We start from the raw sequence: 25,708 nt of genomic DNA, 5'->3' as shown, positions 1-25,708 counted from the left end.
TTATTTAATCCTCTGTGTCTGTTCGAACGGCTTATTCCATATCGGTTCGTAAATAAAGTCGTCCTGAAAGAGAGTGAAGATTTGTTTTTATCTTAAAAGGCTTGTGTTTATGGAGTGTGGAGATTTGTGCGTGCTCGGTCACTGACTCGCTGTGTTAAGGTCTTTAAAACCAGCACTGACTCTGAAACCCCCTGCAGGAGGAATCCTTGTACATACGGATGAGTCATGCGTGTGTGTGTGTGTGTGTGTGTGTGTGTGTGTGTGTGTGTGTGTGTTGGAGTGATGAGTAATGAAATGAAATTGCTGTCAGAGCTGTCAGTTTGTCCACTAAATGTGTTGAGACCACAGAAGATGTTGATTCATCCTCTCTAACAGCAGTTAAAAAAAAAATCACAGGTTTATCTTATGATGTAATGGTTTCTATGGCAACAACACATTCGCATGGACCTGTACAGGTAATTGAGGACTTGCAAATATTTAAGATGTTTTTTTTTGTGTAATAGAGGTCAGAATTATTTTTATTACCTAATGCAATGTATAGGGAAGGTAAGGAGCGTCCGGTGTCAGTGCTGCGTAACAGTCAGCGTCGAAGCCGAAACAAGCCACGGTTTGTTTTTATTCTTTAAGTGAGGGATTAAAGTGAGAGACTCTCACGCTGGTGAGAGAAGGATCGTTCTAGCTGGTATGTGCAATGCGGTAGCCTAGTAGTTAAAATGCTGGACTACTGATCCGAAGGTCATGAGTTTGAATCCCAGGTCCACAAAACTGCCACTGCTGGGCTGCTCTGGATAAAGGAGTCTGCTAAATGTCAGAAATGTAAAGGTAGCTGCTTTAACCTGAGTGAGATCTTGTGTCATGGATGATCTGAATCTTTAAATGTAACTATAAAGGATCAGGTCTTAAAGCAACATCATGATTTATTGTCATGACCTGTGACTAAAAACCTCTCGCTGAACACAGTTAATGCTAACAGCCTGTAAGTATTATTTTAACACACATACACACACACACACACACAGAGCGTACACACTAACATCGTTTGGTCAGTGATAACGCACTTAGGCCTGATGGATATTGACTCAGCTTGTGATTCAGAGCTAAAGATCGTCTCGGCCTCACTTTGGCATATTACCTTCTCACACCACCTCCAGTAACACACTTTAATTCAGTCTCAAGTCATCAATAAAACCATCTGAGGTCTAAATTGCTGCTCGCTTTAGCACCAAAATATATAAATATATATATTGGGGGCTCAACGCACTTAAAGAGTTTTCATGGAGGTGGAAAGTGGCTCTGGGTTTAACTTCACTAAGCTACATTTACATTGTAGGTTTTTTTACAGAGAAAATGTTAGGTACACCTGTCCAACTGCTCGTTAACACAAATTTCTAATCAGCCAATCACATGGCAGCAACTCAATGCATTTAGGCATGTAGACATGTTCAAGACGATCTGCTGCAGTTCAAACCGAGCGTCAGAATGGAGAAGAAAGGTGATTTAAGTGACTTTGAACGTGGCACGGTTGTTGCTGGTCTGAGTATTTCAGAAACTGCTGATCTACTGGGATTTTCATGCACAACCATCTCTAGGGTTTACAGAGAACGGTCCGAAAAAGAGAAAATATCCAGTGAGGGCAGTTCTGTGGGCGCGAATGCCTTGTTGATGCCAGAGGTCAGAGGAGAATGGCCAGACTGGTTCGAGCTGATAGAAAGGCAACAGTAACTCAAATAACCACTCGTTACAACCGAGGTATGCAGAAGAGCATCTCTGAACACACAACACGTCGAACCATAAGGCGGATGGGCTACAGCAGAAGAAGACCACACCGGTACTAGTAAGGTGTACCTAATAAAGTGGCCAGTGAGTGTGTGTGTGTGTGTGTGTGTGTATATATATATATATATATATATATATATATATATATATATATATATATATATATATATATATATATTTGGATTTAATGGTTTAAGTAGATTCTTGGCTGCTGCTGCTCCTGTTGCTGGGGAACTAAAAGGAAATTCTAATATCGATCACGCCTCTTCAGGTGAGACGATGCCTGAAAATATTCAGAGTTCATCATTACAAACTGCGTCTGTTTTACTACATTTAACACTACAAAGGCAATAGATTGTGACGAAGCAGCAGAGAGCAGAGAAGAAACGACAGAGGAGAAGAGAGCGGAGCGAGAGAACCTGCCGTGACCAGACGCCGAGTGTGAAACGTCTCGGGGAGAGAGGACAAGCCGAGTGGAGCCACAAGGGGTCCCTGAGGAACACTCAGAAAACCATGAAAATATAATTGGGAGCTGTCAGGTACAGCCGAGCACCGAGACATCACACACAGAGGAATACGCAAAGCCAGAGAAGCCAAGGAAAAGAAATGGATTAGGATGGTGTGAGGGTTTTTTTTTTTTTAGCATTTTCAAACGCTGAATAAACATCAAATAACAGCAATTTGGCCGAAATCACGGTGTTGCAGAGCGAAGATGCCGTTAAGTGCTCGTGTTAGCTGGGCTTGACGACTCAAACACACCGTTTTGACTCAAATTCATGCCACTTTGTTGTTCACTTCTTTTTTATCTGATGTCTTAGAACAAATAAAAAGCATCACTAACCACACGTCCTGTAACACAACCATATTTTCTACTCACACACATCCTCAGGATACGGTGACCGAGAAGTGCAAAACAAATGAACAAATCCCAAAACACAACGACAAGTCAGACAACCCAGAAACGGTAGTGTATCGTTTGTGAATGGAAACTTACAGATCATTGGACAAGACACCTGTCACTCAAGATATACAGGCCTGGAATCTTATGTGTAATGTGTAAAGTTCTCCGTTTAAATATAAGAAAATAACAGAATTAATCCACAGTAATCCATTCCATCCATCCATTCCAACTTTTCCCTGCGGCAGACTGTTGAACTTCATGTACACCTTGAGTGACAGGTGTCTTGTCCAATCACAAACTATACCAACCGCTTCCAGGTTGTCTGAAATGTCCTTGTGTTTTCTGATTTGTTAATGTGTTTCGTGCTCAGATTCAGACAACCCGGAAGCGGTAGGTATAGTTTGTGAATGGAAACTTACCGATCATTGGACAAGACACCTGTCATTAAAGATATACAGGTGAATGAAAGGTGTCGCGTCCGATGATGGTAAGTTTCCATTCACAAACTATACCAACCTGTCTGATTTGTTCATTTGTTTTGTACTTCCCGGCCACCGTATCAGGATCTTATCTTCTGGATCTGAACCACGCCACTTAATCGATTCTTTCGATCGTACCTGTTCAGAGAGTTGAATTCATTTGACTCATCACTCACTCGTTGAATTTTCTTATAACAGTTTCGTTTCTCTTGGATCTTTTTATTTGTTACAGATCGGCACTTTTGATTTTTTATCTATTTATTGTTACGTTACGTTACGTAAGTATGAAGGGTTATTTATTGCGCTGACACTGGAGACTCCTTTCATAAAGATCCTCCTTTATTACACACATGTATTAACAATTATAATAATTATAAAGGATTGTTGCTATAGAAACCATATGGATTTGCATGTCAGAGCCGCACCTTCTGACCAATCACAGTCCAGTATTCATGACCGATCATTGATTTGTCACAACTTGGTTCTTTTGTATGTTTTTTATGTTTTTTTATGTTTTTTTTTTTTTTAAGTGACGGGATTTTTTTCTCACTTTGCCTGATTTCACCCCTTTTCCTTCTTTCGTGGATTCAGATAATATGAACAATAAAAGCCTCAATGCTGAGAATGAAGAGAGAAGAAAAGAGAGTCTGGTTTTAGATGATCTTTATCTTGCATATGAATGGAGATTATATTCTGTACTTTATATTCTGTCGTTTCAACAGAACGACAGAACAGAATCTCAGCAGAATTCTTCATCTCTCTCTCTCTCTCTCTCTCTCTCTCTCTCTCTCTCACTTCCTCTCTCCCTCTCTTTCTGTCTCTCTCTCCCTCTCTCTCTCTCTCTTTCTCTCTCTCTCTCTCTCTCTCTCCCTTCCTCTCTCTCTCTCTCTCTCTCTCTCTCCCTTCCTCTCTCTCTCTCTCTCTTTCTGTCTCTGTCTCTCTCTCTCTCTCCTCTCTCTCTCTCTCTCTCTCTCTCTCTCTCTCTCTCTCTCTCTCTCTCTCTCTCTCTCCCTTCCTCTCTCTCTCTGTCTCTGTCTCTGTCTCTGTCTCTGTCTCTCTCTCTCTCCCTCCCTCTCTCTTCCTCTCTCCCTCTCTCTCTCTCTCTCTGTCTCTATCTCTCTCTCGATCTCGCTCTCACTCTCTCCCTCTCTCTCCCTCTCTCTCTCTCTCTCTCTCTCTCTCCCTCTCTCTCCCTCTCTCTCCCACTCTCTCTCTCTCCCGCTCTCTCTTTCTCTCTCTCTCTCACTCTGTCTCTGTCTCTCTCTGCCTCTCTCTCTCTCCCTCTCTCTCTCTCTCTCTCTCTCTGTCTCTGTCTCTGTCTCTCTCTCTCTCCCTCTCTCTCTCTCTCTCTCTCTCTCTCTCTCTCTCTCTCTCTCTCTCTCTCTCTCTCTCTCTCTCTGTCTCTGTCTCTGTCTCTGTCTCTCTCTCTCTGCCTCTCTCTCTCTCTCTCTCTCTCTCTCTCTCTCTCTCTGTGTGGTATATGATTCAGGAACAATAGCTCTATAAGACTCAGTAGAGATTTTAAGAAGACTTAAAAAGAGCTCTGCTTTTTTGTTAAATGTTAAAGATCTGGAGCAAACTACAGTAATAAACAATCTGTCAGCGGGTTACACTTTATTACTGACCAGCTATCATCCATCATACATCACATGTTCAGGACCTTCAGGATTGGAACTAGCTTGTACAATCATGTAATCACTTATCACATTTAGTAAATGGTGCAGTCAGGGTCAAGGTCACATCAAGGTCACATCAAGGTCACATCAAGGTCAAATATCTGGAAACTTTTTTTCTTTACTAGCTTCCTTCTTGTCTGAGTTCTAAATTACAGGGTATTCAGGGAGATAAATTAGCATCAGAGAGAAGGTGGTGGTGATGATGGTGGAGGAGAGGGGAGGTGGTGATGATGGTGGAGGAGAGGGGAGGTGGTGATGATGCTGGAGGAGAGGGGAGGTGGTGATGATGCTGGAGGAGAGGGGAGGTGGTGATGATGCTGGAGGAGAGGGGAGGTGGTGATGATGGTGGAGGAGAGGGGAGGTGGTGATGATGCTGGAGGAGAGGGGAGGTGGTGATGATGGTGGAGGAGAGGGGAGGTGGTGATGATGCTGGAGGAGAGGGGAGGTGGTGATGATGGTATCAGTAATTTTTTATCAGTAATAATAGAAGTTTATTGTTTTAATGCTCTGCAAGTTTGAAGTTCTCTCTCTCTCCCTCTCTGTCCCTCCCTCTCTCTTCCTCTCTCTCTATCTCTCTCTCTCTCTCTCTCTCTCTCTCTCCCTCTCTACCCCCCCACTCTCTCCCTCTCTATCACCCTATTGTTTTCTGTGCCGGAGTGAGTGAGCATCTGTTTCAGCTTCTTTTTGTAGTACAACAAATCAGCCTGAGAGGAGCGAGAACGAGAGGTGTTACAGCCAACAGCTTCACAAATCACTAGTGTTTATACGGCAGTGTGACATCATCAGCCTGTGGCTCTTTACCAGACATGTGTGTGTGTGTGTGTGTGTGTGTGTGTGTGTGTGTGTGTGAGATCTGCTTGTAGCATGTGACTCATGTTGTGTTCAATACTTAGCACTGTGTAACCCACTGACCGAGAAACACCTTCCATTTTACTCTCTGGTGCGTTTTGTTTGGCTGCTTGCACACATTCATTTATTATAAAAATAAATAAATAAAGAAAGAAAGAACAGCGACGATGGAAAATCTGCACTGAAATATTTTCCAGAAATGTCCTCATGTTCACTCACTAACAAGACTTGTTGTCAGCAGCACTCCATTTCCCTTCCGCTCCTCTCTCACAACACAATAAGTTCTCTTTTACCTTCTGCAGCAAAGCATATTTATTTATTTATTTTTTCTTCTCTTGTTATTTGCAGCCTCTTAGGAAACATTTACAGAGACATCACAAAGTCCTCTGAGTGCACGTGATCGTCCGTATCCGGTACAGTTAGCTCGCTTTGCTAATCTAATCTGAGAACGAAGCTAGCATGGTGAGAAGTCGCGCACGTAGCACGAGAATCACACACACACGATATACACACTGACATCAGTTATTTTATTTAAAACGACTAGTTTTACAAGTGTTTTCTCTATGGAGAACAGGCCACGCCCACAAGACACAAGATGATCAAACCTTTAGTTCAAGTTGCTTTTGCTTGTTATATTTTTCTCATGTTATTGATAATAAAGCAAGAAATAAAAGATTGTGTTCAATAAAAAAATCTATTAAGCAGTTTGAACTGTATTAATATTAATTAGAAAAGTCAGAGCTAACACACGCATGCTAATTATTTAGTATCTGTTCACACATCTGTGTGTGTGTTTGTGTGTGCATGCATGTGCGTGTGTGCGCGTGTGTGTGTTTGTGTGTGTGTGTGTGTGTGTGTTTGTGTGTGTTTGTGTGTGTGTGCTTGCTTGTGTGTGTGTGTCTGTGCGCTTGCATGTGTGTGTGCTTGCGTGTGTTTGTGTGTGTGTGTGCAAATGTTTGTGTGTGTTTGTGTGTGTGTTTGTGTGTGCTTGCGTTTGTGTGTGTGTTTGTGTGTGTGAGTGTGTGTGTGTGAGTGTTTGTGTGTGTGTGTTTGTGTGTGTGAGTGTGTGTGTGTGAGTGTTCGTGTGTGTTTTTGTGTGCGTGTGTCGGTGAGTGTTTGTGTGTGTTTTTGTGTGTGTGTGTGTGCGTGTGTGTTTGTGTGTGTTTGTGTGAGTGTGTGTGTGTGAGTGTTCGTGTGTGTTTGTGTGTGCGTGTGTGTGTGTGTGTGTGTGTGTGTGTGTGTGTGTGTGTGTGTGTGTGTGTGAGCATGTTGATCAGGTTTATATGTAACAGTCACTGAAGATATTACCGCTCTTTTTTAATCTAATTGTGATGCCGTTCCCATGGGAGCTGGAAGCCGCGTCTTCCCCCACGTATGGAAATGTTGCAGCTGCAGCTATTTTCAGCTCGACTGCTTCCTAATGACGATACGGGTTTGGAGCAGATAACCTGAGCAGATAACCGGAGCTGAACCCGGAGCTGAAGCTGGAGTCAGAGTCAGAACCGGATCTGCTCTTGATGGTGGAGGAATGTGTCAGGATTTTATTAGAGATCTCTAACACAGAGAAGGTTATTAATAGACCTGAGCTGTAGGATCTGTTTCATGGTGAAAGCAGACTGGAAGAAGGAGGAAGTGAACACATCTCTAATGAGAGTTCTACAGGCCAGGGTCTGAGGAGAAAAGAAAGAAAAATAAATAATACATCAAAAAATAAATAAATAGAAATGCTTTAAAAACAAACATTATGAAAAACAACTAGGAAATATTCATGTTCATGTGCATAAAATATTTTATTACAGTTTATACAATACAATACATATGTCTGTATTTTTTGTTTGTTTTTTTAAAAACTTGAAATTTCATAATTTTTTTTACGTGTGTGTTCTTGTGTGTTTTACGTGTGTGTTCCTGCGTGTGTGTGTTCTTGTGTGTTTCATGTGTGATCCTGCGTGTTTCACACGTGTTCCTGCGTGTTTCACACGTGTGTTCCTACGTGTTTCATGTGTGTGTGTTCCTGTGTGTTTCACACGTGTGTGTGTTCCTGCGTGTTTCACACGTGTGTGTGTTCCTGCATGTTTCATGTGTGTTCCTGCCTGTTTCATGTGTGTGTGTGTTCCTGTGTGTTTCACACGTGTGTGTGTTCCTGCGTGTTTCACACGTGTGTGTGTTCCTGCATGTTTCATGTGTGTTCCTGCCTGTTTCATGTGTGTGTGTGTTCCTGTGTGTTTCACATGTGTGTGTGTGTTCCTGTGTGTTTCACATGTGTGTGTTCCTGTGTGTTTCACATGTGTGTGTGTTCCTGTGTGTATCACATGTGTGTGTTCCTGACATGCCTCATTTCTACAGAAGTGCCTCATTGTCCCCTTAGTCCCCAAGTCTCAGTGATGAGCTGGATGTCATCAGACTCTGATCCAATGTTCAGGAAGTTCACAAATCCGTCCTGAGTTCATTAACGGAGCCCAGAATCTTGCGGACGACTGAAAAACTTTCTCCACAGAAAACTTTTCATTCTCCAGCAGAAAAGGTCATTCTGGGCTTAAATGGCGTTTTTTTGTGAATACAAATGAGGACGTTATTCATCATCTCCTGCTATTAAGGTGGAAATTCTTCAGGCATGAAAATGTTTTTTCACGCGTTCTTTAAAGTTTCGCTGGAAATTTAATTCTTCTAAATCCAACAAACCCCGTATTTCATTTCCTTCCTCTCTTTTTCCTGTCACGATGCTTCTTCCTGCCCGGGTATGGGGGGGGTTGGCCTTGGGTTGGTTGTGGGTTTGATTCCCACCTCCACCTTTTGTGTGTGGAGTTTGCATGTTCTCCCCGTGCCTCGGGGGTTTCCTCCGGGTACTCCGGTTTCCTCTCCCGGTCCAAAGACATGCATGGTAGGTTGATTGGCATCTCTGGAAAATTGTCCGTAGTGTGTGATTGTGTGAGTGAATGAGAGTGTGTGTGTGTGTGCCCTGTGATGGGTTGGCACTCCGTCCAGGGTGTATCCTGCCTTGATGCCCTGTGATGACGCCTGAGATAGGCACAGGCTCCCCGTGACCCGAGGTAGTTCGGATAAGCAGTAGAAGATGAATGAGGGTGAGTGAGTGTTCCTCTTCCTCTCGTCGTTCAATCACGAGCGCGTTTCTTTAACCCGTGCACACATCTGTTTAATTCCTCACAACAGCTGGATTAATGAAATCACACACGAGCTTCAGGACGTTTAACGGTGTCACTATCCATGATAATTAAATACGAAGGTGCTTCGAGGTTAATAAAAGATCACGAGCTAATAAACTTGTCACAGTTTTAAGGTCGTATGATTTAATTAAGGAGGCGTGTTTACGAACGTGTTTGGTGTCGCAAACGGTTTCAGCAGCAGCAAAAAAGTCTGATCTGATACCAATCTGTTCTTATCTGTGATAATAAGTGTTGTATTTGAGTGAGATAATGCGGTGAGGCTGCGCCACGGTCACGTTTACCGCCGTACCGGATGTTTGTCTGTAGGATTAACGACGCTGTAGTTACCAGTTCTGATGGAGAGGAGTGTTTACGTGCGTCAAGCAGGTCACTCTGAGGTATTGTAGAGAGGGCTGACTTACATACATACAGCAGCATCCTGCCTTCATCTTCATCCTGCCTTCATCTTCATCCTGTCTTCATCTTCATCCTGCCTTCATCTTCATCCTGCCTTCATCTTCATCCTGTCTTCATCTTCATCCTGCCTTCATCTTCATCCTGCCTTCATCTTCATTACTTATTCAGTTCAAGAGACAGTATGTAATTTGTTGTTGTTTATGTTGTTGTTAGTGATGTAAAGTGTATTATTGAGATTTTTTTCTCTTTGGCTAAAATAGTAAAGTTCAAAATAAAAATGTATTAAAAAATAAATCAAATTTGAGGATCATTAAGAATCTGATTATTTTGGGTTCAGGATAAAGCTTTTAGAAACTGTTCAAATCAAGATTAAGAGATGTTCAAGATTACTGTAATAAAATAAATGCTCATTTTTATCTCTGAAGAAAAAAAGAAACACAACCCAGAGAAAGCAAGCAGGTCGCATTGGTCTAACAGCGCTAATAAAAACAACATGAGGCTCAGAAATCTACAGGAACAGAAAGCGATCAGGTTTAAGACACACAAAATGGTGGACATGAACATTTCAAGGACATGTAAAGAAAGAAAAAACATCTCTGTTTTCTTGTCACAAATTCGTGGGTGAATTAATGTTAGTGGCTTCATTTCTTTTCTCTGGTTGTGTTTTAAGAATTGAGGACATTGAATACAAAGGAAAAGGATGTGAGCTGCTAGTGGGGCAGTTTCTGGCTTGAGGGTTCTCTCACACACCCACACACACACACACACACACACACACACACACACACACACACACCTCTTCAGTTTCTATCTCCATCAACCTAGCACTGATCTCTTAAGACTTCGAGATCCACGTGTCCTCTCATCATCTCTTTATCTGACCTTGGACTGGATCTCAAACACACTGTCGTTGTGTTGTTTCAGATTTTATTTAGATTTAATTAAAGCTTGTCTGTAGTTACTGACTGAGGCTTATTTACTGGAAATATTGATGAGCACAGGGTGAATTAGCTCCGTTCCTGGACTTTATGTGCAATGACACATACAGTTACAGCCTCCTTACATTTATATTACACACACACACACACACACACACACACACACACACACACATACACACGGAGATGACCTGATGGCAGTAAATGTAATAAAGTCTGCAGTAAATGTAAATAACACTGGTTTAAAAAGGTGTGTGTGTGTGTGTGTCTATGCATGTGTCTGTGTGTGGGGGGGGTAGATGGCGAGTTAGTGTGTGTGTGTGTCTATGCGTGTGTCTGTGTGTGTGTGTGTTTGTGCGTGTCTATGCATGTGTCTGTGGGGGGGGTAGATGGTGAGTTAGTGTGTGTGTGTGTATGTGTGTCTGTGTGTGTGTCTGTGTGTGTGTGTGTGTGTGTGTGTGTGTGTGTAACCTTTCTTATTATCCATTATTTTTATAACCTTGTATACGTTACTGATTGTTCTGTAACCGCAGTATCTACGTTGTTGTGGTCCTGCATCTGTACGTTTCCTTCTGTAAACAGGACAGAAACCCACACGCTGTCCTGGTTCTCCAGCTGTCCCGGTTCTGTCATGTTAGTGTGTCATTGGACTATTTTACATCACTTTGCCCAGCAGTGCTTGTTAGTTGCACCCCCACCCTTCCGGTGTACACATGCCGTGTTAGCATGATCATGATTGGCATTCAATTTCCGAGCCTTGCTCCATCCACGCTAGCTTTAATTAACCAAGCAGCCACAGCCCTTATCTTTTACAGATCGTTTTCACTCGGCGTGATCGGCGCTGGCTTGAGAGAGTCAGATCCTCGACTGTAAGAGCTGACTGATCTTTATCTGCCTCGGGGAATCTGTCTGGGCTTTACGACTGCATCCTTTCTGTATTTAACTCCTGGTTCCCTGAGTAACTATCAGATATGTACTGCTACCTGATGAAAGATTCATGAGATGTATTGCTTTGTGATGGAGAGCTGCATTTTATGTGGAAATACGGTTCTCAAGAGCATCGTAACATTAACCATAAGGATAAAATTCAGATTTTTGGCTTCTTATAATTGTGAAAGCACTTCATTTTATTAATATTTTAATACTTTCAAATGTCACAGAGTAAAGACTATGTCATATGTAGATGTTAATTGTTTTAAATAAATTAAATAAAGATAAAGATTAAAAATCTTCACTAAATCGCAGTAAAAAAAAAAAGGCTTTTAACATAAAAATCTTAATTTGAAAAGTTATAATAACATGACATGGTTATAATAACCATTGAATTAAATAATTCCCAAAGTCAGTCTCAAAATATTTGTTTGTTTTTTTTATTTAATATAAATTAATGTATATTAATTTATATTAAATATAAATTAATGTATAGTATAAACTTAGGTGTGAGATTAAGAGGTAAGTACTAATGATGAAAATATGCCAAAAATATGAAATCTACCAAAAGGTAAAATCAGAAATTTTGCATTATTTGTCTTTAAGATTTCAGAGTCAGCAGATTTCATATTATTGATATTTTAAGTAAATTCATATTTTAATAATCCACCAGAATGGAGAAAGTGGATGAAGCTTTAACCAGAGGAAGATTTTAGATACTTTTTAACGTTACAGTGGCCCTAAAATCGAGCCCTGTGGTACACCACTTTCACCTGAATAACGTTTACCTTCAGCACCACAGGACTGGTGTTATTTATCATAATATTATTATATAACACAGATCTACATAAACATATACTTGATCAACATCAAGTATATATCGAGTAAATAATTGTTACCTGTGATGCTAATAACAGAAATCATATTATTATCAGTATTAGCTTTCAATTATTTTTAATAGTTTTGGTACTTTCCCTTCCTTGTGGTTATTCAGTGTGAGACGTGTGTGAGGCTGACCAACCTGTTTATTCTGCACTTACTCTCTTATTTCTGACTTCTCAATGCCTTTCAGTAGCATTTGCATGTTTACGGCCTGAGCATTTTCTATGGCTTCAATTATGATGACTTTTAGGAGTTGTGGAAGTAAATGTCACATTTGACACCTATTTAATCTCTCTCTCTCTCTCTCTCTCTCTCTCTCTCTCTCTCTCTCTCTCTCTCTCTCTCCCTCTCTCTCTCTCTCTCTCTCTGTAGGGAATTTGGTTGGCGAGACCCCGAGCTACCTGAGGTCATCCAGATGTTGCAGCATCAGTTCCCCTCGGTTCAGTCCAACGCTGCCGCCTACCTGCAGCATCTGTGCTTTGGGGACAACAAGATTAAAGCAGAGGTAAAATAAATGCATCCTTTTTTTCAACATTTAATGGGTCTTTATACTTCCTGAGAGGGCTGAGCGAAATGATGAGCTTTTATAATCTTCCTGATGAGCAGGAACTTAGCTGTTCATCAGTCAGTGGGTGGGGCTATAATATATTCGATTAGATTAGATTCAACTTTATTGTCATTACACATGTACTAACCGACAGAATGGAGTTTGGCATCTAACCAGAAGTGCAATAAGCAGCAAGGGCAAGATGTAGATATATATATATGTATATATATATATATATATATATATATATATATATATATATATATATATATATATATATATATATATATATCTGTGGTATTGCGTAAGTATTTACCCCATGTCTCAATAATTGGTCGAACCATCGAGTGTAGCTGCAATCATCTGGAATCTATCAGTTTTGTGTCTCTATCAGTTTTGCACATCTGGATTGTAATATCTTTGCCCATTTTTCCTGGATAAAATTGTTATTAGCCTGCAGCAATTTTATGTCTTGTCACAGCTTCTAAATCAGATTGGGGTCTGGGCTTCAGCCGGTTATTTTTGTCTTAGTCCATCTTACCAGGGGGCACGGTGGCTTAGTGGTTAGCACGTTCGCCTCACACCTCCAGGGTTGGGGGTTCGATTCCCGCCTCCGCCTTGTGTGTGTGGAGTTTGCATGTTCTCCCCGTGCCTCGGGGGTTTCCTCCGGGTACTCCGGTTTCCTCCCCTGGTCCAAAGACATGCATGGTAGGTTGATTGGCATCTCTGGAAAATTGTCCGTAGTGTGTGATTGTGTGAGTGAATGAGAGTGTGTGTGCCCTGTGATGGGTTGGCACTCCGTCCAGGGTGTATCCTGCCTTGATGCCCGATGACGCCTGAGATCCCCGTGACCCGAGGTATAAGCGGTAGAAAATGAGTGAGAGAGAGAGATTCCATCTTACCTTCAACTAAGACTAGTTTCCCGGCCCAGGAATTCTCTTAATATGATACCACCACCATCACGCTTCACCATGTACTGTACATACAGATAGATTAAAGACTTAAGAGGCTGTTCAGAAAATTTTTTATATATACTGTAGTTTCTCCATATTTCTTACCTGTAAATCACACTTTAATGGCTGAATCAATCTATTTGATTCATTGACCCTCTCTTAGACAAAAACAAACCAAATCTGCTATTTATTAAAGAGAAAGACACAAATGTGTGTGTTTTTTTTTTCACAATATCCCAGTAACACTGTTGGTAAGTCAGCACAGGTATTTTCGGCAGTGTTTTTAGTGTTGTAGGAGTTTTTAAAGTCATGAATCTTTAATAAATCAGGGCCAAAGTGTGTACAGGAGAGAACCATCCTCGGGGTTTGATTAAGCTCAGTGTAAATCAGCTTGGACATTTTTTAATGTTCTTTAAGGAACATTAATTCAAATATGTTGTGGAACACCTTTGACTTGAAGCTTTTGTAAATTACACGAGCTCTTGAACCCTGCACCATCCTGCGGGAACTCTTCATTCGCCGTATTGACCTCCATTGTTCTACAAAATTAATTCTTACAGCAGATAAATCAGCTCCTTATTGAAATTTGATCTCCATGGCTGGATTTCCCAATCGTAACTTGTCATTATTTTAAAAAGGTTTTTTTTGTACAGCCAGACAAATATTAAAAGGAAACGACGACGTATTGACAGCCATTCCACATGAAGCAGCTGAGTAATTGTGTCTCAGAGGCTTAAAGGAGGCTGAAGGAAATTAAATTCCAGGGAACAAATCCAAAGGAATGAAAAAAAAATAAAAACTAAAGGAGCCACAGAGAGCAGCAGACGAACCTCTGAATGTTGTTTAATGGAAAAAAATAAAAAATAAATTTGTTCAGTTTCCAGTGAGCGCCGCTAGCATCGTTCCTCTGTGCTGTCGTATTCATTAAGCTGACAAAATTCTGTTTGCTCTGATTTGTTTAGCAATTTTAGAAGATGCAGAACCTTTCTGCTTGAAAAACCTGAGTGGCTTGCAAAGATTTATTAATGAAGGTTAGCTCTGGAAAACAAGAAGAAGAAGAAGAAGAAGAAGAAGAAGAAGAAGAAGGTGTTAATGATGTCATAGTCTTGAGATCAGCAGAATCACTACAGAAGCAGTTTGTTTCCTGACTGTATTTAAAATGATACAAAAACAGTTTGGTGAGATTTGAACCAACTCTAATCAGTTCTCGATCCTGACCTTCTGGTCTCCACCAAAGCCTGTTTCAGGTCATGTGACAGCCAGGGTCGTGTTTTTACAGATCAGATACAGTGAAATGAATCTTCTCTTGATCAGAGCTTCAGACTCAACTTTCCAAAATGTCCAGAACTAAGTTTATTCCGGTTTAGCCCGGTTCCACAGACACGGTTCTATCTGGTTCTTTAGACACAGTTATATTTGGTTGTATATACACAGTTCTGTAAGGTTTCACAGACACGGTTGTACCCGGTTCCACAGACAGAGTTCTATCTGGTTCCACAGACAATGATTTATTTGGTTCTTTAGACACAGTTATATTTGGTTGTATATACACAGTTTTATAAGGTTCCACAGACACGGTTCTACCTGGTTCCACAGACACAGTTATACCTGGTTCCACAGACACAGTTATACCTGGTTCCACAGACACGGTTATATTTGGTTGTATATACACAGTTTTATAAGGTTCCACAGACACGGTTCTATCTGGTTCCACAGACACAGTTATACCTGGTTCCACAGACACAGTTATACCTGGTTCCACAGACACAGTTATATTTGATTGTATATACACAGTTCTATAAGGTTCCACAGACACAGTTATACCCGGTTCCACAGACACGGTTCTCTCCGGTTCTATAGACCCAGTTCTATTTGTTTCTTTATTCACATATCTATCTGGTTCTCTATACATAGTTCTACACGGTTCTATAGATAGAGACATGAACACAGATTCTGTATTCTGCTGCTTTCTCATCTGGGTTTTATTTACTCTAACGTAGCTTCGGTTCCCCATGTGAACGGTTCTGCAGTAATGTAGCGTAATTACTGGAGCAGAACAAAGCGCAGTCTCTACTTCATTACCCAGATTTATTTATAGTTTTGTTAATAGTAATATCAGATTCTATTTTTATTTTTTATTAAATAAAGTTATAAAACGCATTGTGGTGAACAGAACTGACTGAACATTTATTACATTACTGCTGCAGGGTTTTGAAACAGGATGCATTTTGAAACAAAGCCTTTTTTTTTTTTGGAGAGTTTGGAATGTAATATATTCAGGTTTAGATTTGCTGAATCAGCAGAGTGTTGTATTGTTTCGTAATTGCCGTGCAATACAACTAAATCGATAAAAATGCGAGTCATTACGTCTGTAATTAACGTCTCACCCGTTCTGCTTTTTCGCCTTGATGTATGCGGCGTTTGATTTGGTCTCGCTTTCCCTCGCATTAAAGTTTTCTTGCGTTCGGTGTGTTCAGGGGTTGCGTACAGAAAATAAAACAGCGGAAGAAACAGTAATAACACACAATGATATAAATATAGAAATGGAGTCATAATATGTTTGCAGCAGCTGTTGCGTGTCGTGGCATGGTGTGTGTGTGTGTGTGTGTGTGTGTGTGGGCAGGTGGTGGAATAGCAGAGTTAATTACATGTGACAGCATCACAGCAGATGGTTGTGGAGCTCTGGACAGGTTATTTCACGACTGCCATTCATTTCCCAGAATGCACGCTTACACAGGTGCGTTCGCATTACTCCAGCGGATGGTGAAAAATGACACGCCGCTTCATCGCTCCACTGAGGACCGTTCAGAGGCAACGTGGGGACGCTGTTCTCCACATCCTGCCTGCTATACGACACCCGCCGGGGTTCGCCGGCGTGGCGTGGCGTGGCCTCGGGTTCTTAGCGCCTCCTGTGTTAGTATGTACGACAAACCTGTGTATGCCACGGCGCCGCCGAAGGCCGTGCATAGATTAATTATCTAAAAGAATAATGATCTAAATGCAATTTGTGCTTGTTCCAGGTTCTGTTCAAGGTAAATGGAGTAAAAAAGGTTCATATGGTGAAGGTTTCCGCGATGAGATGTTCTTCAGTGCTAGTACGACATCGATAACGTAATCCGAACAATGAAATGTTCATATGAACATATTAACTACGTACACGACCTTGGTGTTGATACTCGTGACCTTTATGGTCAGATACCTGGTAAGTAAAAGAGGAGACACCTGATCCTGTGCTATAGACGAGCATTGTTTAAAGCAGGGGGTCTTTACTTCCTCTCCATCTCTCGCTTCGTCTCTGTCTGGCTTTAAGTTTAGCTTCATCAGCCATTTTTGGCAGGAAATCTAATCCGTCGATTGCCTTTCGTGTGTGTGTGCGTGTGTGTGTGTGTGTGTGTGTGATTCTGAATCGAGCCGGAAGAGCTTCTGTGTCTTTAATTGAACGCCTCGGCGTCTGCGATTCATCCAGTCCGTGCATTCGTCAACTTTTATTATATTCATTTCATTAAACGGCCGCATTAAAGTGAATTCACCGAAACAAAACGTCTGCCAGAGTCTCGGCCACGCTCTCGGCGGAACGCAGCGGAATCAGAGGCTCGTTTTCACTCTTACAGTCAGGCTGCTTTAGTTTGGCTTTGTATTTCTCCTGTTTTAAACTCATCCGTTGCTCAGTCGGCGATCCTGGAGATTCATCATGACGCTGACACTTTCCTAGGTTCCTAATAGACTGCACAAAGACCTTCTTTTCCTCTCTCTGAAGTGGCGCTCGACGTGTGGCTGAGTTCTAGACAACCCTTTGTCTCCTTATACATGCTAATTGGATGAAATCAGATTACTTTTAAAGCTCACAGTGGCCTCGAGTTTTGTCTCCCAATGAGGGATGGATTGGGTGTAAAGAAACAAAATCCTCACAATTCTGCAGCAAAGAAAAATAAACATCCATCATGATGGAGATAATAATGTTATTCTGTCTCCTGGAGCTGGAGCTCACCGTCCTGTCTGTCTGTAAGGGCTTCCTTTGGATCGTCTGTTTTCCTCCCACCTTCCACTGTTGACACTTAGTTGCTCCTCGGTGTAAATGTGTGTTTTTAGGGTATTCCTGCCTCACCATGGCAACTGCACCAACTCCAAAGAGAAGCTCAAGCTAAGGAGCTGTAAACTTCCTGTAGTTGTAGCAAATACGTATGGAAGCTTGTAAGGTCATGAAGCCTGATTTCATCATCACCGAACCCTCACTGAGACGTTGCTGCGGAAAAATAAAAACAGACCTGCGACCAGATTTCTCTGAAAAGAAAACGCCTTCTTTTTATGGTTTACGTATTTAGTCAGTTTTTGATTCATTCATTCATTCATTCATTCATCTTCTACCACTTATCCGAACTACCTCGGGTCACGGGGAGCCTGTGCCTATCTCAGGCGTCATCGGGCATCAAGGCAGGATACACCCTGGACGGAGTGCCAACCCATCACAGGGCACACACACACACACACTCTCATTCACTCACGCAATCACACACTACGGACAATTTTCCAGAGATGCCAATCAACCTACCATGCATGTCTTTGGACCGGGGGAGGAAACCGGAGTACCCGGAGGAAACCCCCGAGGCACGGGGAGAACATGCAAACTCCACACACACAAGGTGGAGGTGGGAATCGAACCCCGACCCTGGAGGTGTGAGGCGAACGTGCTAACCACTAAGACACCGTGACCCCCAGTCAGTTTTTGATTTTGGGATAATTGTTTTTTATTCTCCTAAAGAAACAGATGATCAGGTTTCATTATGAAGCCTTCATAAACACCAACCATCATCCGACGCCATTAGAGCGCTAATGACCTCTTTCTTTAAGACCACTTTCCGAAACTCCACAGTAAACACACGCACACATTCCTTCCTCTCAGCCTCTCGAACGCTTTGCTTTAGCTCCTGGAAGCATACGGCGAGTGCTCTTGACGTATATTAACATAAGCGAGAAGAGAAACGCTGAAGTGCTGCGAGAACCGTAGGACGTGTCGCTCTTGTTTATTCGCTCGTTTCAGGAAGCCGCGGAGGCCCGAAGAGAGTAAACAAGTGAGAAAGTAGGAGTTAGGTGTCAGTCATTGTGATTTGGACGGCGTTCTCTCGGGCACACTTGGCACTCCGTAGCCGCCTCTTTAATGAACTTGGCTTGCTTTAATTGATTGATGCAGAACACAAAGACGCCGTTGACTGAGACTTAGTCACGCTGTTTCCTCTCACAAGGATGATTCAGATGCTGATCCTGGATGCATCTGGTTCGTGACAGGGTTCTGCTTCTGGTTATTAAAGTGTTTCCTCTACATTTAACATTTAGTTTGATTTGTCTTTAGAATTTTAATTCTGACTGACATTACATTAAAGACATTAATCGTTACTAATCTAATTTAGTTCATTCATTGTGAATTTTTAATACATTGTGTAGCTGCAATCGTGTCAAAGAAATTCTCATTTTTTGAGAATAGATATTTTATTGATAAATAATATAATGAAATTATACACAGATAAATATTTACTGAAAACATATTATTCAATTTTTATTTTAAGTATCAGTTTAAATGGCGTTTAATTCCTGCCTTATTGTCCTTATTTCTATCGTTTCAAACTTTTTATTAAAATTTATTATTATTAATATGCTAGTAGGGGGCACAGTGGCTTAGTGGTTAGCACGTTCACCTCACACCTCCAGGGTTGGGGTTCGATTCCCACCTCCACCTTGTGTGTGTGGAGTTTGCATGTTCTCCCCGTGCCTCGGGGGTTTCCTCCGGGTACTCCGGTTTCCTCCCCCGGTCCAAAGACATGCATGGTAGGTTGATTGACATCTCTGGAAAATTGTCCGTAGTGTGTGATTGCGTGAGTGAATGAGAGTGTGTGTGTGTGCCCTGTGATGGGTTGGCACTCCGTCCAGGGTGTATCCTGCCTTGATGCCCGATGACGCCTGAGATAGGCACAGGCTCCCCGTGACCCGAGGTAGTTCGGATAAGCGGTAGAAAATGAATGAATGAATGAATGAATGAATGAATGAATGAATATGCTATTTATGAAAAATAATTAGCACAAATTATTCTATCTAATGTCATTAGATACAAATCAAAGGACACACTTTTTTTTAGAAAATCATTCAAATCAACAGCAATCTTTCTTTCTTTCTTTCTTTTTTAATTAGTTTTTAATTTAACTATTTTGTTAATATTAATTGGTTTTAATTATCCATAGAACATTATAACATCTGTCTTTTTGCTATGTCACTAACTGACTTCACAACATTTCTCCTTAGAAACAAAATAATTACAATACTTTAAACTTGAAAATAAATTAATCTTAATGGATTAAACACATAATAGTTGTAATTGATTTAAACCGCTTTAATCTCAGATTAGTGATGTTTGACGTCAGACACTAAAGCTGACCATTAAACAGCACGGCACAAGCACCAGGATTGAGAAGAGTGTGTTCTGTGTGTTCCTCAGATCCGGAGGCAGGGTGGGATCCCCTTGCTGGTGGACCTACTGGATCATCGGATGGCAGAAGTTCACCGGAGCGCCTGCGGAGCTCTGAGAAACCTCGTCTATGGGAAAGCTAACGATGACAACAAGATTGCTCTGAAGAACTGCGGTGGGATCCCAGCGTTGGTGCGTCTACTGAGGAAAACCTCAGACGTGGACATCCGTGAGCTGGTTACTGGTAAGACCTGGACTATGGTGTACAAATTTAATTCTTCTTATTGTATGGAATTATTCACATTGCTTAGCTTGTACTGTCTGGACTGATCTGCACTACTGGGTATTTTATGTGACCATGTTGCAGGTAAATGATCGTCATACTGCACAAACACTCTGCTCAAGGCTGAAAGTGACGTGTGTCTCGATGGTTTGGATTGAAATGAAATGAATTTTAGTGCAAGACTGAATGAGATCTGGTTTGAATTGGCCACAGGAGTCCTGGAATGACCCTAGAACATCAGCAGCAGGTCTTAGAAACAAATCTCCATTATTCAGGTTATCTTCTGAAGGACAGATGAGACTCTGGGCAGCCTTTAAGGAAGTGCATATCTTCAGGATGTGTGTGTAGATAAAGCATCTTGTGTGTCTTCGCTTGAGTTTTCACTTTTTACTCTAAAATTGTAACTATTTTTAATCTAACATCATCTTCAAACCTCGTTGAGTTTCCTTCTTCTGACTCGGACGTGACGTCTTTTAATAATCTCTAAACTCGCTGTCTAATGACACGTCCAACAAGTCTGGGTTCCCACTTGAGGGTAAATTAACTCTGTTACTGCATAATTTATCCACCAATGAACTGACAAGTGTTTAGCAAAAGTGCTTCAGAAACTTATCCATCCAGTCTTCTTGGGTTAGATTGGTCCTCGTGTGCTTCTCTGAAGAACACAGAGAGATGATGAGCTTATCGATCGTCTCTTACTGTGTGGGTTGCCAGGGTGAAACCCTGTAGGTTACAGGTCGGTTTAAGATTACAGCAAAGAATGATGGGAGTTATTGAAATAACCGGAGTCATGGGATATCTCATCAATACAGTAAAACTTATCTATCGGTGTCTGCTGAGTGAAGAAGTGTAACTCAAACCGTATGGACATGAACAAGTACAACCCAAGATGATGGGTTTGGAACTAATTAAAAAAAATTAGGGCATTGAAATGGACAAGGGGGTCACGGTGTCTTAGTGGTTAGCACGTTCACCTCACACCTCCAGGGTTGGGGGTTCGATTCCTCCTCCACCTTGTGTGTGTGGAGTTTGCATGTTCTCCCCGTGCCTCGGGGGTTTCCTCCGGGTACTCCGGTTTCCTCCCCCAGTCCAAAGACATGCATGGTAGGTTGATTGGCATCTCTGGAAAATTGTCCGTAGTGTGTGATTGCGTTAGTGAATGAGAGTGTGTGTGTGCCCTGCGATGGGTTGGCACTCCGTCCAGGGTGTATCCTGCCTTGATGCCCGATGACGCCTGAGATAGGCACAGGCTCCACGTGACCCGAGGTAGTTCGGATAAGCGGTAGAAGATGAATGAATGAATGAATGAATGAATGAATGAATGAATGAAATGGACAAAACATGGAGGCTTCTGTAGGATATTTTATTACTGAATTAACCCATCAGAAGCCACTAAACACCCCCAAGTCTGTTCCCCCAAATCTCAAAACCAAAACCAGTCCCAGAACAGTTAACCTTTCAAATCAAGAACATTTGACCTTCCAAAGAAACCATGAGAAACTGGTATAATTAAAATCCAAAATGATGTCATGTTTATTTGTATTGTCCCTCTTGGAAACCCTTAAAGGAGAACCATTAAACATACAAAGAACTCTTCTCAGTAAACAATCTTTTAGGTTAAAAATACTTCTCCGGTTATTCCATTTATAGGTAGAATCTTAAAACAAAACTAAGATGTTTACAAGTAGAACCATTTTAGAAACCTTTCCTATCCTTTCCTATCATATCATATCATATCCTTTCCTTTGGGATTCCATTCCAAAAACATGCCAGGATGTGGATTGTCTCTGCAAACTGCCCCAAGGTCTGAATGAGTGAGTGAAGGTGTGACCTGCAATGTGCCAGGGTTCCACCCAGGGTGTGGGGTCTATTCCCACCATGACTCTGACCAGAAGAAGGTGTAACTGAAGATGAATGAATAAGGATTATATTCATTCATTCATCTTCTACCGCTTATCCGAACTACCTCGGGAGCCATCTCAGGCGTCATCGGGCATCAAGGCAGGATTCACCCTGGACGGAGTGCCAACCCATCACAGGGCACACACACACTCTCATTCACTCAAGCACTCACACACTATGGACAATTTTCCAGAGATGCCAATCAACCTACCATGCATGTCTTTGGCCCGGGGGAGGAAACCAGAGTACCCGGAGGAAACCCCCGAGGCACGGGGAGAACATGCAAACTCCACACACACAAGGTGGAGGCGGGAATCGAACCCCCAACCCTGGAGGTGTGAGGCGAACGTGCTAACCACTAAGCCACCGTGACCCCCATAAGGATTATACTCTAGTTATAAAGAGTACTAAAGTGTTTTAGAGTTTGTCTCTCCGGAAGAAACCTTTAAAGGTTCTATACAGAACCCTACAGCAGATATTTCCTATTAAAGAATATGCCAAGTAGAAACTATGGAAGAAGCGAACCAGCCCTGAGATGTCCGGTCTTATAATAGAACCAGGTGAGGCTTTTGATTGGTTAGAATTAATACCTAGATCAACATTGGACCTTTCCGAATAAGATTACACCCCCCCTGAATTAGTCCTAAACCTTATCAGTATATTATCATCTATCTAGTCCCAACCTTTTGCTAGCTATAGAGGATACAGGGCAGCATCGGTCTAGTTCCTCTCTTTATCTTTCACATACAGAAAAGGAAAACTTTATCCAACTACATGTTTAATAATGCTGTACATTTTCCAGACATGTTTCTGAAGCCACTGTGGCTATTAGCGGAAATGGAGAGCTTTATAGCAGATAGCGGGTGGATGTTGCTACGCCACGGAAGCCTGCTGCTGGCCCGCTAAATGCAGATTACCATATAAATTAAACTCCATGCTGCACAGCGTACTTAGAGTGGCCGCTGTCACTGTTTAATCAGCCGTCCGGAGACCCAGAGGATTCTCATCCTCACTGCCTCTAATAAGACAGTGAATCGGAGTTACGCTTGGCCTGCCTTTGTAGAGCCGCACGAATTTAGGAACTATTAGATGGAGAAAGGTTCCTGAGATGTTCTGGGTTGGCGGTGGTTCTGGTTCTGCTGTAGAGGCTGATCAGAGCCGGGTTCCTTTTTAAGAGGAGTAAACGAGAGCTGATCGTTTGCTTTGCCTCATTCTCAGCACAGCTTGGGATTAGGATTAGGATTACGGATATTACTCTTATGCCCCTATCTGCACATGTCTGGATGCCTACAGTGGACATCGTTAAAGCACACGCCGAGCATCCAAACTTGTGTGCTGCCTCATTTTACTGCATCTGTAATTCACCAGGGGGGCACAGTGGCATAGTGGTTAGCACGTTTGCTTCACACCTCCAGGGTTGGGGGTTCGATTCCCGCCTCCACCTTGTGTGTGTGGAGTTTGCATGTTCTCCCCATGCCTCGGGGGTTTCCTCCGGGTACTCCGGTTTCCTCCCCCGGTCCAAAGACATGCATGGTAGGTTGATTGGCATCTCTGGAAAATTGTCCGTAGTGTGTGAGTGCGTGAGTGAATGAGTGTGTGTGTGTGTGTGTGTGTGTGTGTGTGTGTGCCCTGTGATGGGTTGGCACTCCGTCCAGGGTGTATCCTGCCTTGATGCCCGATGACGCCTGAGATAGGCACAGGCTCCCCGTGACCCGAGGTAGTTCGGATAAGCGGTAGAAGATGACTGAGAGTGAGAGAGAGAGAGAGAGAGAGAGTGTAATTCACCACACGAGGATCCCTTGGCCTCACATCCTAATCTCAGATCAAACACTCGGTTTCAAAAGAAAAACCGCAGCACCTTAAGGGTTTGCGTTTCTCTGAGTTGTGTGTGTCTTTTTGTATGAGTCATGTATTAATTGATACACAGTGGCCACGCAGAGCAGATGGAATATTAGTCCACACTTCAGGAAGGAAGCTGGTGAGAAACTCAGACAGATGAAAATCCCTCGAGAAGCAGCCGAACACTTTGGCACGGAGGATCGCTTGGCTCCGGATACGGATCATTACTGTGTTGTGAAACTGAAGACTGCAGCTCCGTGGAGTCGAACCAGCAAGCGTCTGATTACTCTGAGCCAAGCAAACAGAGTCCTGCTTCACTGCGTAACTCTGTGGAGGTTTGCAGCAGCTTCCAAGGGGAACCATTCTTCAACCCTTTTTTTAGACCCCTGTACCAAATGATAAATCCTTTTTAAAATCAGCTGCAAGAGAAATTTATTAAGGAAAGAAAGAACAAGTAATCATCCAAAGAATCCAATGAGAAACCAGTACAGTTAAAATCCCAAAACCTTGACGTTTATTTTTTATTGTCCGACTTGGTCATCTTTAAAGGTTCAGAGCGTCTCTTTCAGAAACTAGAACCATTAAACATCGAAAGAACAATTCTCTTAAACCGTTTCTTAAAAATCTCTTGTTAAATTTTAAACAATTTCCCTTTTGGAGAACTTTTTATGTAGAACACTAAAGTAGATGTTGTGCTTTTATGAGTAGAACCATTTTAGAAAGCTGAGAAAAGTAGTGGAAAGTTGAGTTATGGATAATCTAGAGGTAGCCTGAACCGTAGAAACCAGACAGAACTGTAGAAGCACTTTGGAAATCTTGCCAAGAACCAGCAACTTCCTTTTGAGTCCACAGCCCTTGAGTATTATATTCATTCATTCATTCATTCATTCATTCATTCATCTTCTACCGCTTATCCGAACTACCTCGGGTCACAGGGAGCCTGTGCCTATCTCAGGCGTCATCGGGCATCAAGGCAGGATACACCCTGGACGGAGTGAGTATTATATTATTTTTCTTTTAAATGAAGCGTTCCACAGTTTGTTTTTGTGGTAGAACCCTTGAACTGTTCATTAAAAGGGGTGAAATGATCAGAACGCTTTGTCTTCCATGGTTTGTTGTTATAGGAGAACCCTTTAAAGTTCCATGTATAACCCATTCATACAGTAGAAGGCACCAAAGTAGATCTTTTGTAGAAACTTTAAATCACACAAACATCTCCATACCCCTTAAAGAATCCCTTAAAATTCAGGTCTAGACCACTTAAGAGTTTAACAGTTTGTTCTATGAGGAAACTGTTAAAGGTTCTTTGTGGAACCATACGACATCAGGTGATCCTTAAAGAGAAGTTTCATTGTTGTTGAATGAAGGATTCATGTCCTCCACCCACATCTGTCCTTTTCCCTGGATATAAGTCCTTCACTGTTCTTATTCATCTTTTCAGAATGAATCAAAATGATGACTCATTCTAAACGTTCTTGATTTGTGACCTTGTCGAATTTGTGCTCGTTGTTCGCTTGAAAGAAAGCTTCATAGAATCCAGACTTTTCTAAACGAATCACTTAACAGCTTTATTCATGACAAACTCAAGCCCTCGTTTCTCTCTCCTGCGATCCGTTTCCTGAATAAGGCAATAAAAGTCAACAACAAAATGTTGTGCAACAGGATGAGTGTTAGCATGTGCGCTTAATAAAACATGGCCGCCGTAAAGCGGCAAGCTG

The 25,708-nt window shown here is 42.0% G+C and overlaps 1 protein-coding gene across 7 annotated transcripts in view; it reads left to right on the top strand.

The window, feature by feature from the left end:
* The window catches only part of ctnnd2a (catenin (cadherin-associated protein), delta 2a), a 228,907-nt gene that overhangs the window by 146,920 nt on the left and 56,279 nt on the right, over window positions 1-25,708 (top strand). For all 7 annotated transcript variants that reach the window (XM_060862327.1, XM_060862326.1, XM_060862324.1 and 4 more), the window contains 2 exons: window positions 12,385-12,517; window positions 19,997-20,210. In XM_060862327.1, coding sequence (XP_060718310.1) covers window positions 12,385-12,517; window positions 19,997-20,210 — 347 coding nt within the window. The remainder of the gene's footprint in view (window positions 1-12,384; window positions 12,518-19,996; window positions 20,211-25,708) is intronic.

Source organism: Tachysurus vachellii, chromosome 25, assembly GCF_030014155.1.
Source record: "Tachysurus vachellii isolate PV-2020 chromosome 25, HZAU_Pvac_v1, whole genome shotgun sequence".
In the NCBI taxonomy this organism is placed as follows: domain Eukaryota; kingdom Metazoa; phylum Chordata; class Actinopteri; order Siluriformes; family Bagridae; genus Tachysurus; species Tachysurus vachellii.
The sequence above is the reverse complement of the archived record's forward strand: the minus strand, read 5'-3'. Positions and strand labels throughout refer to the sequence as shown.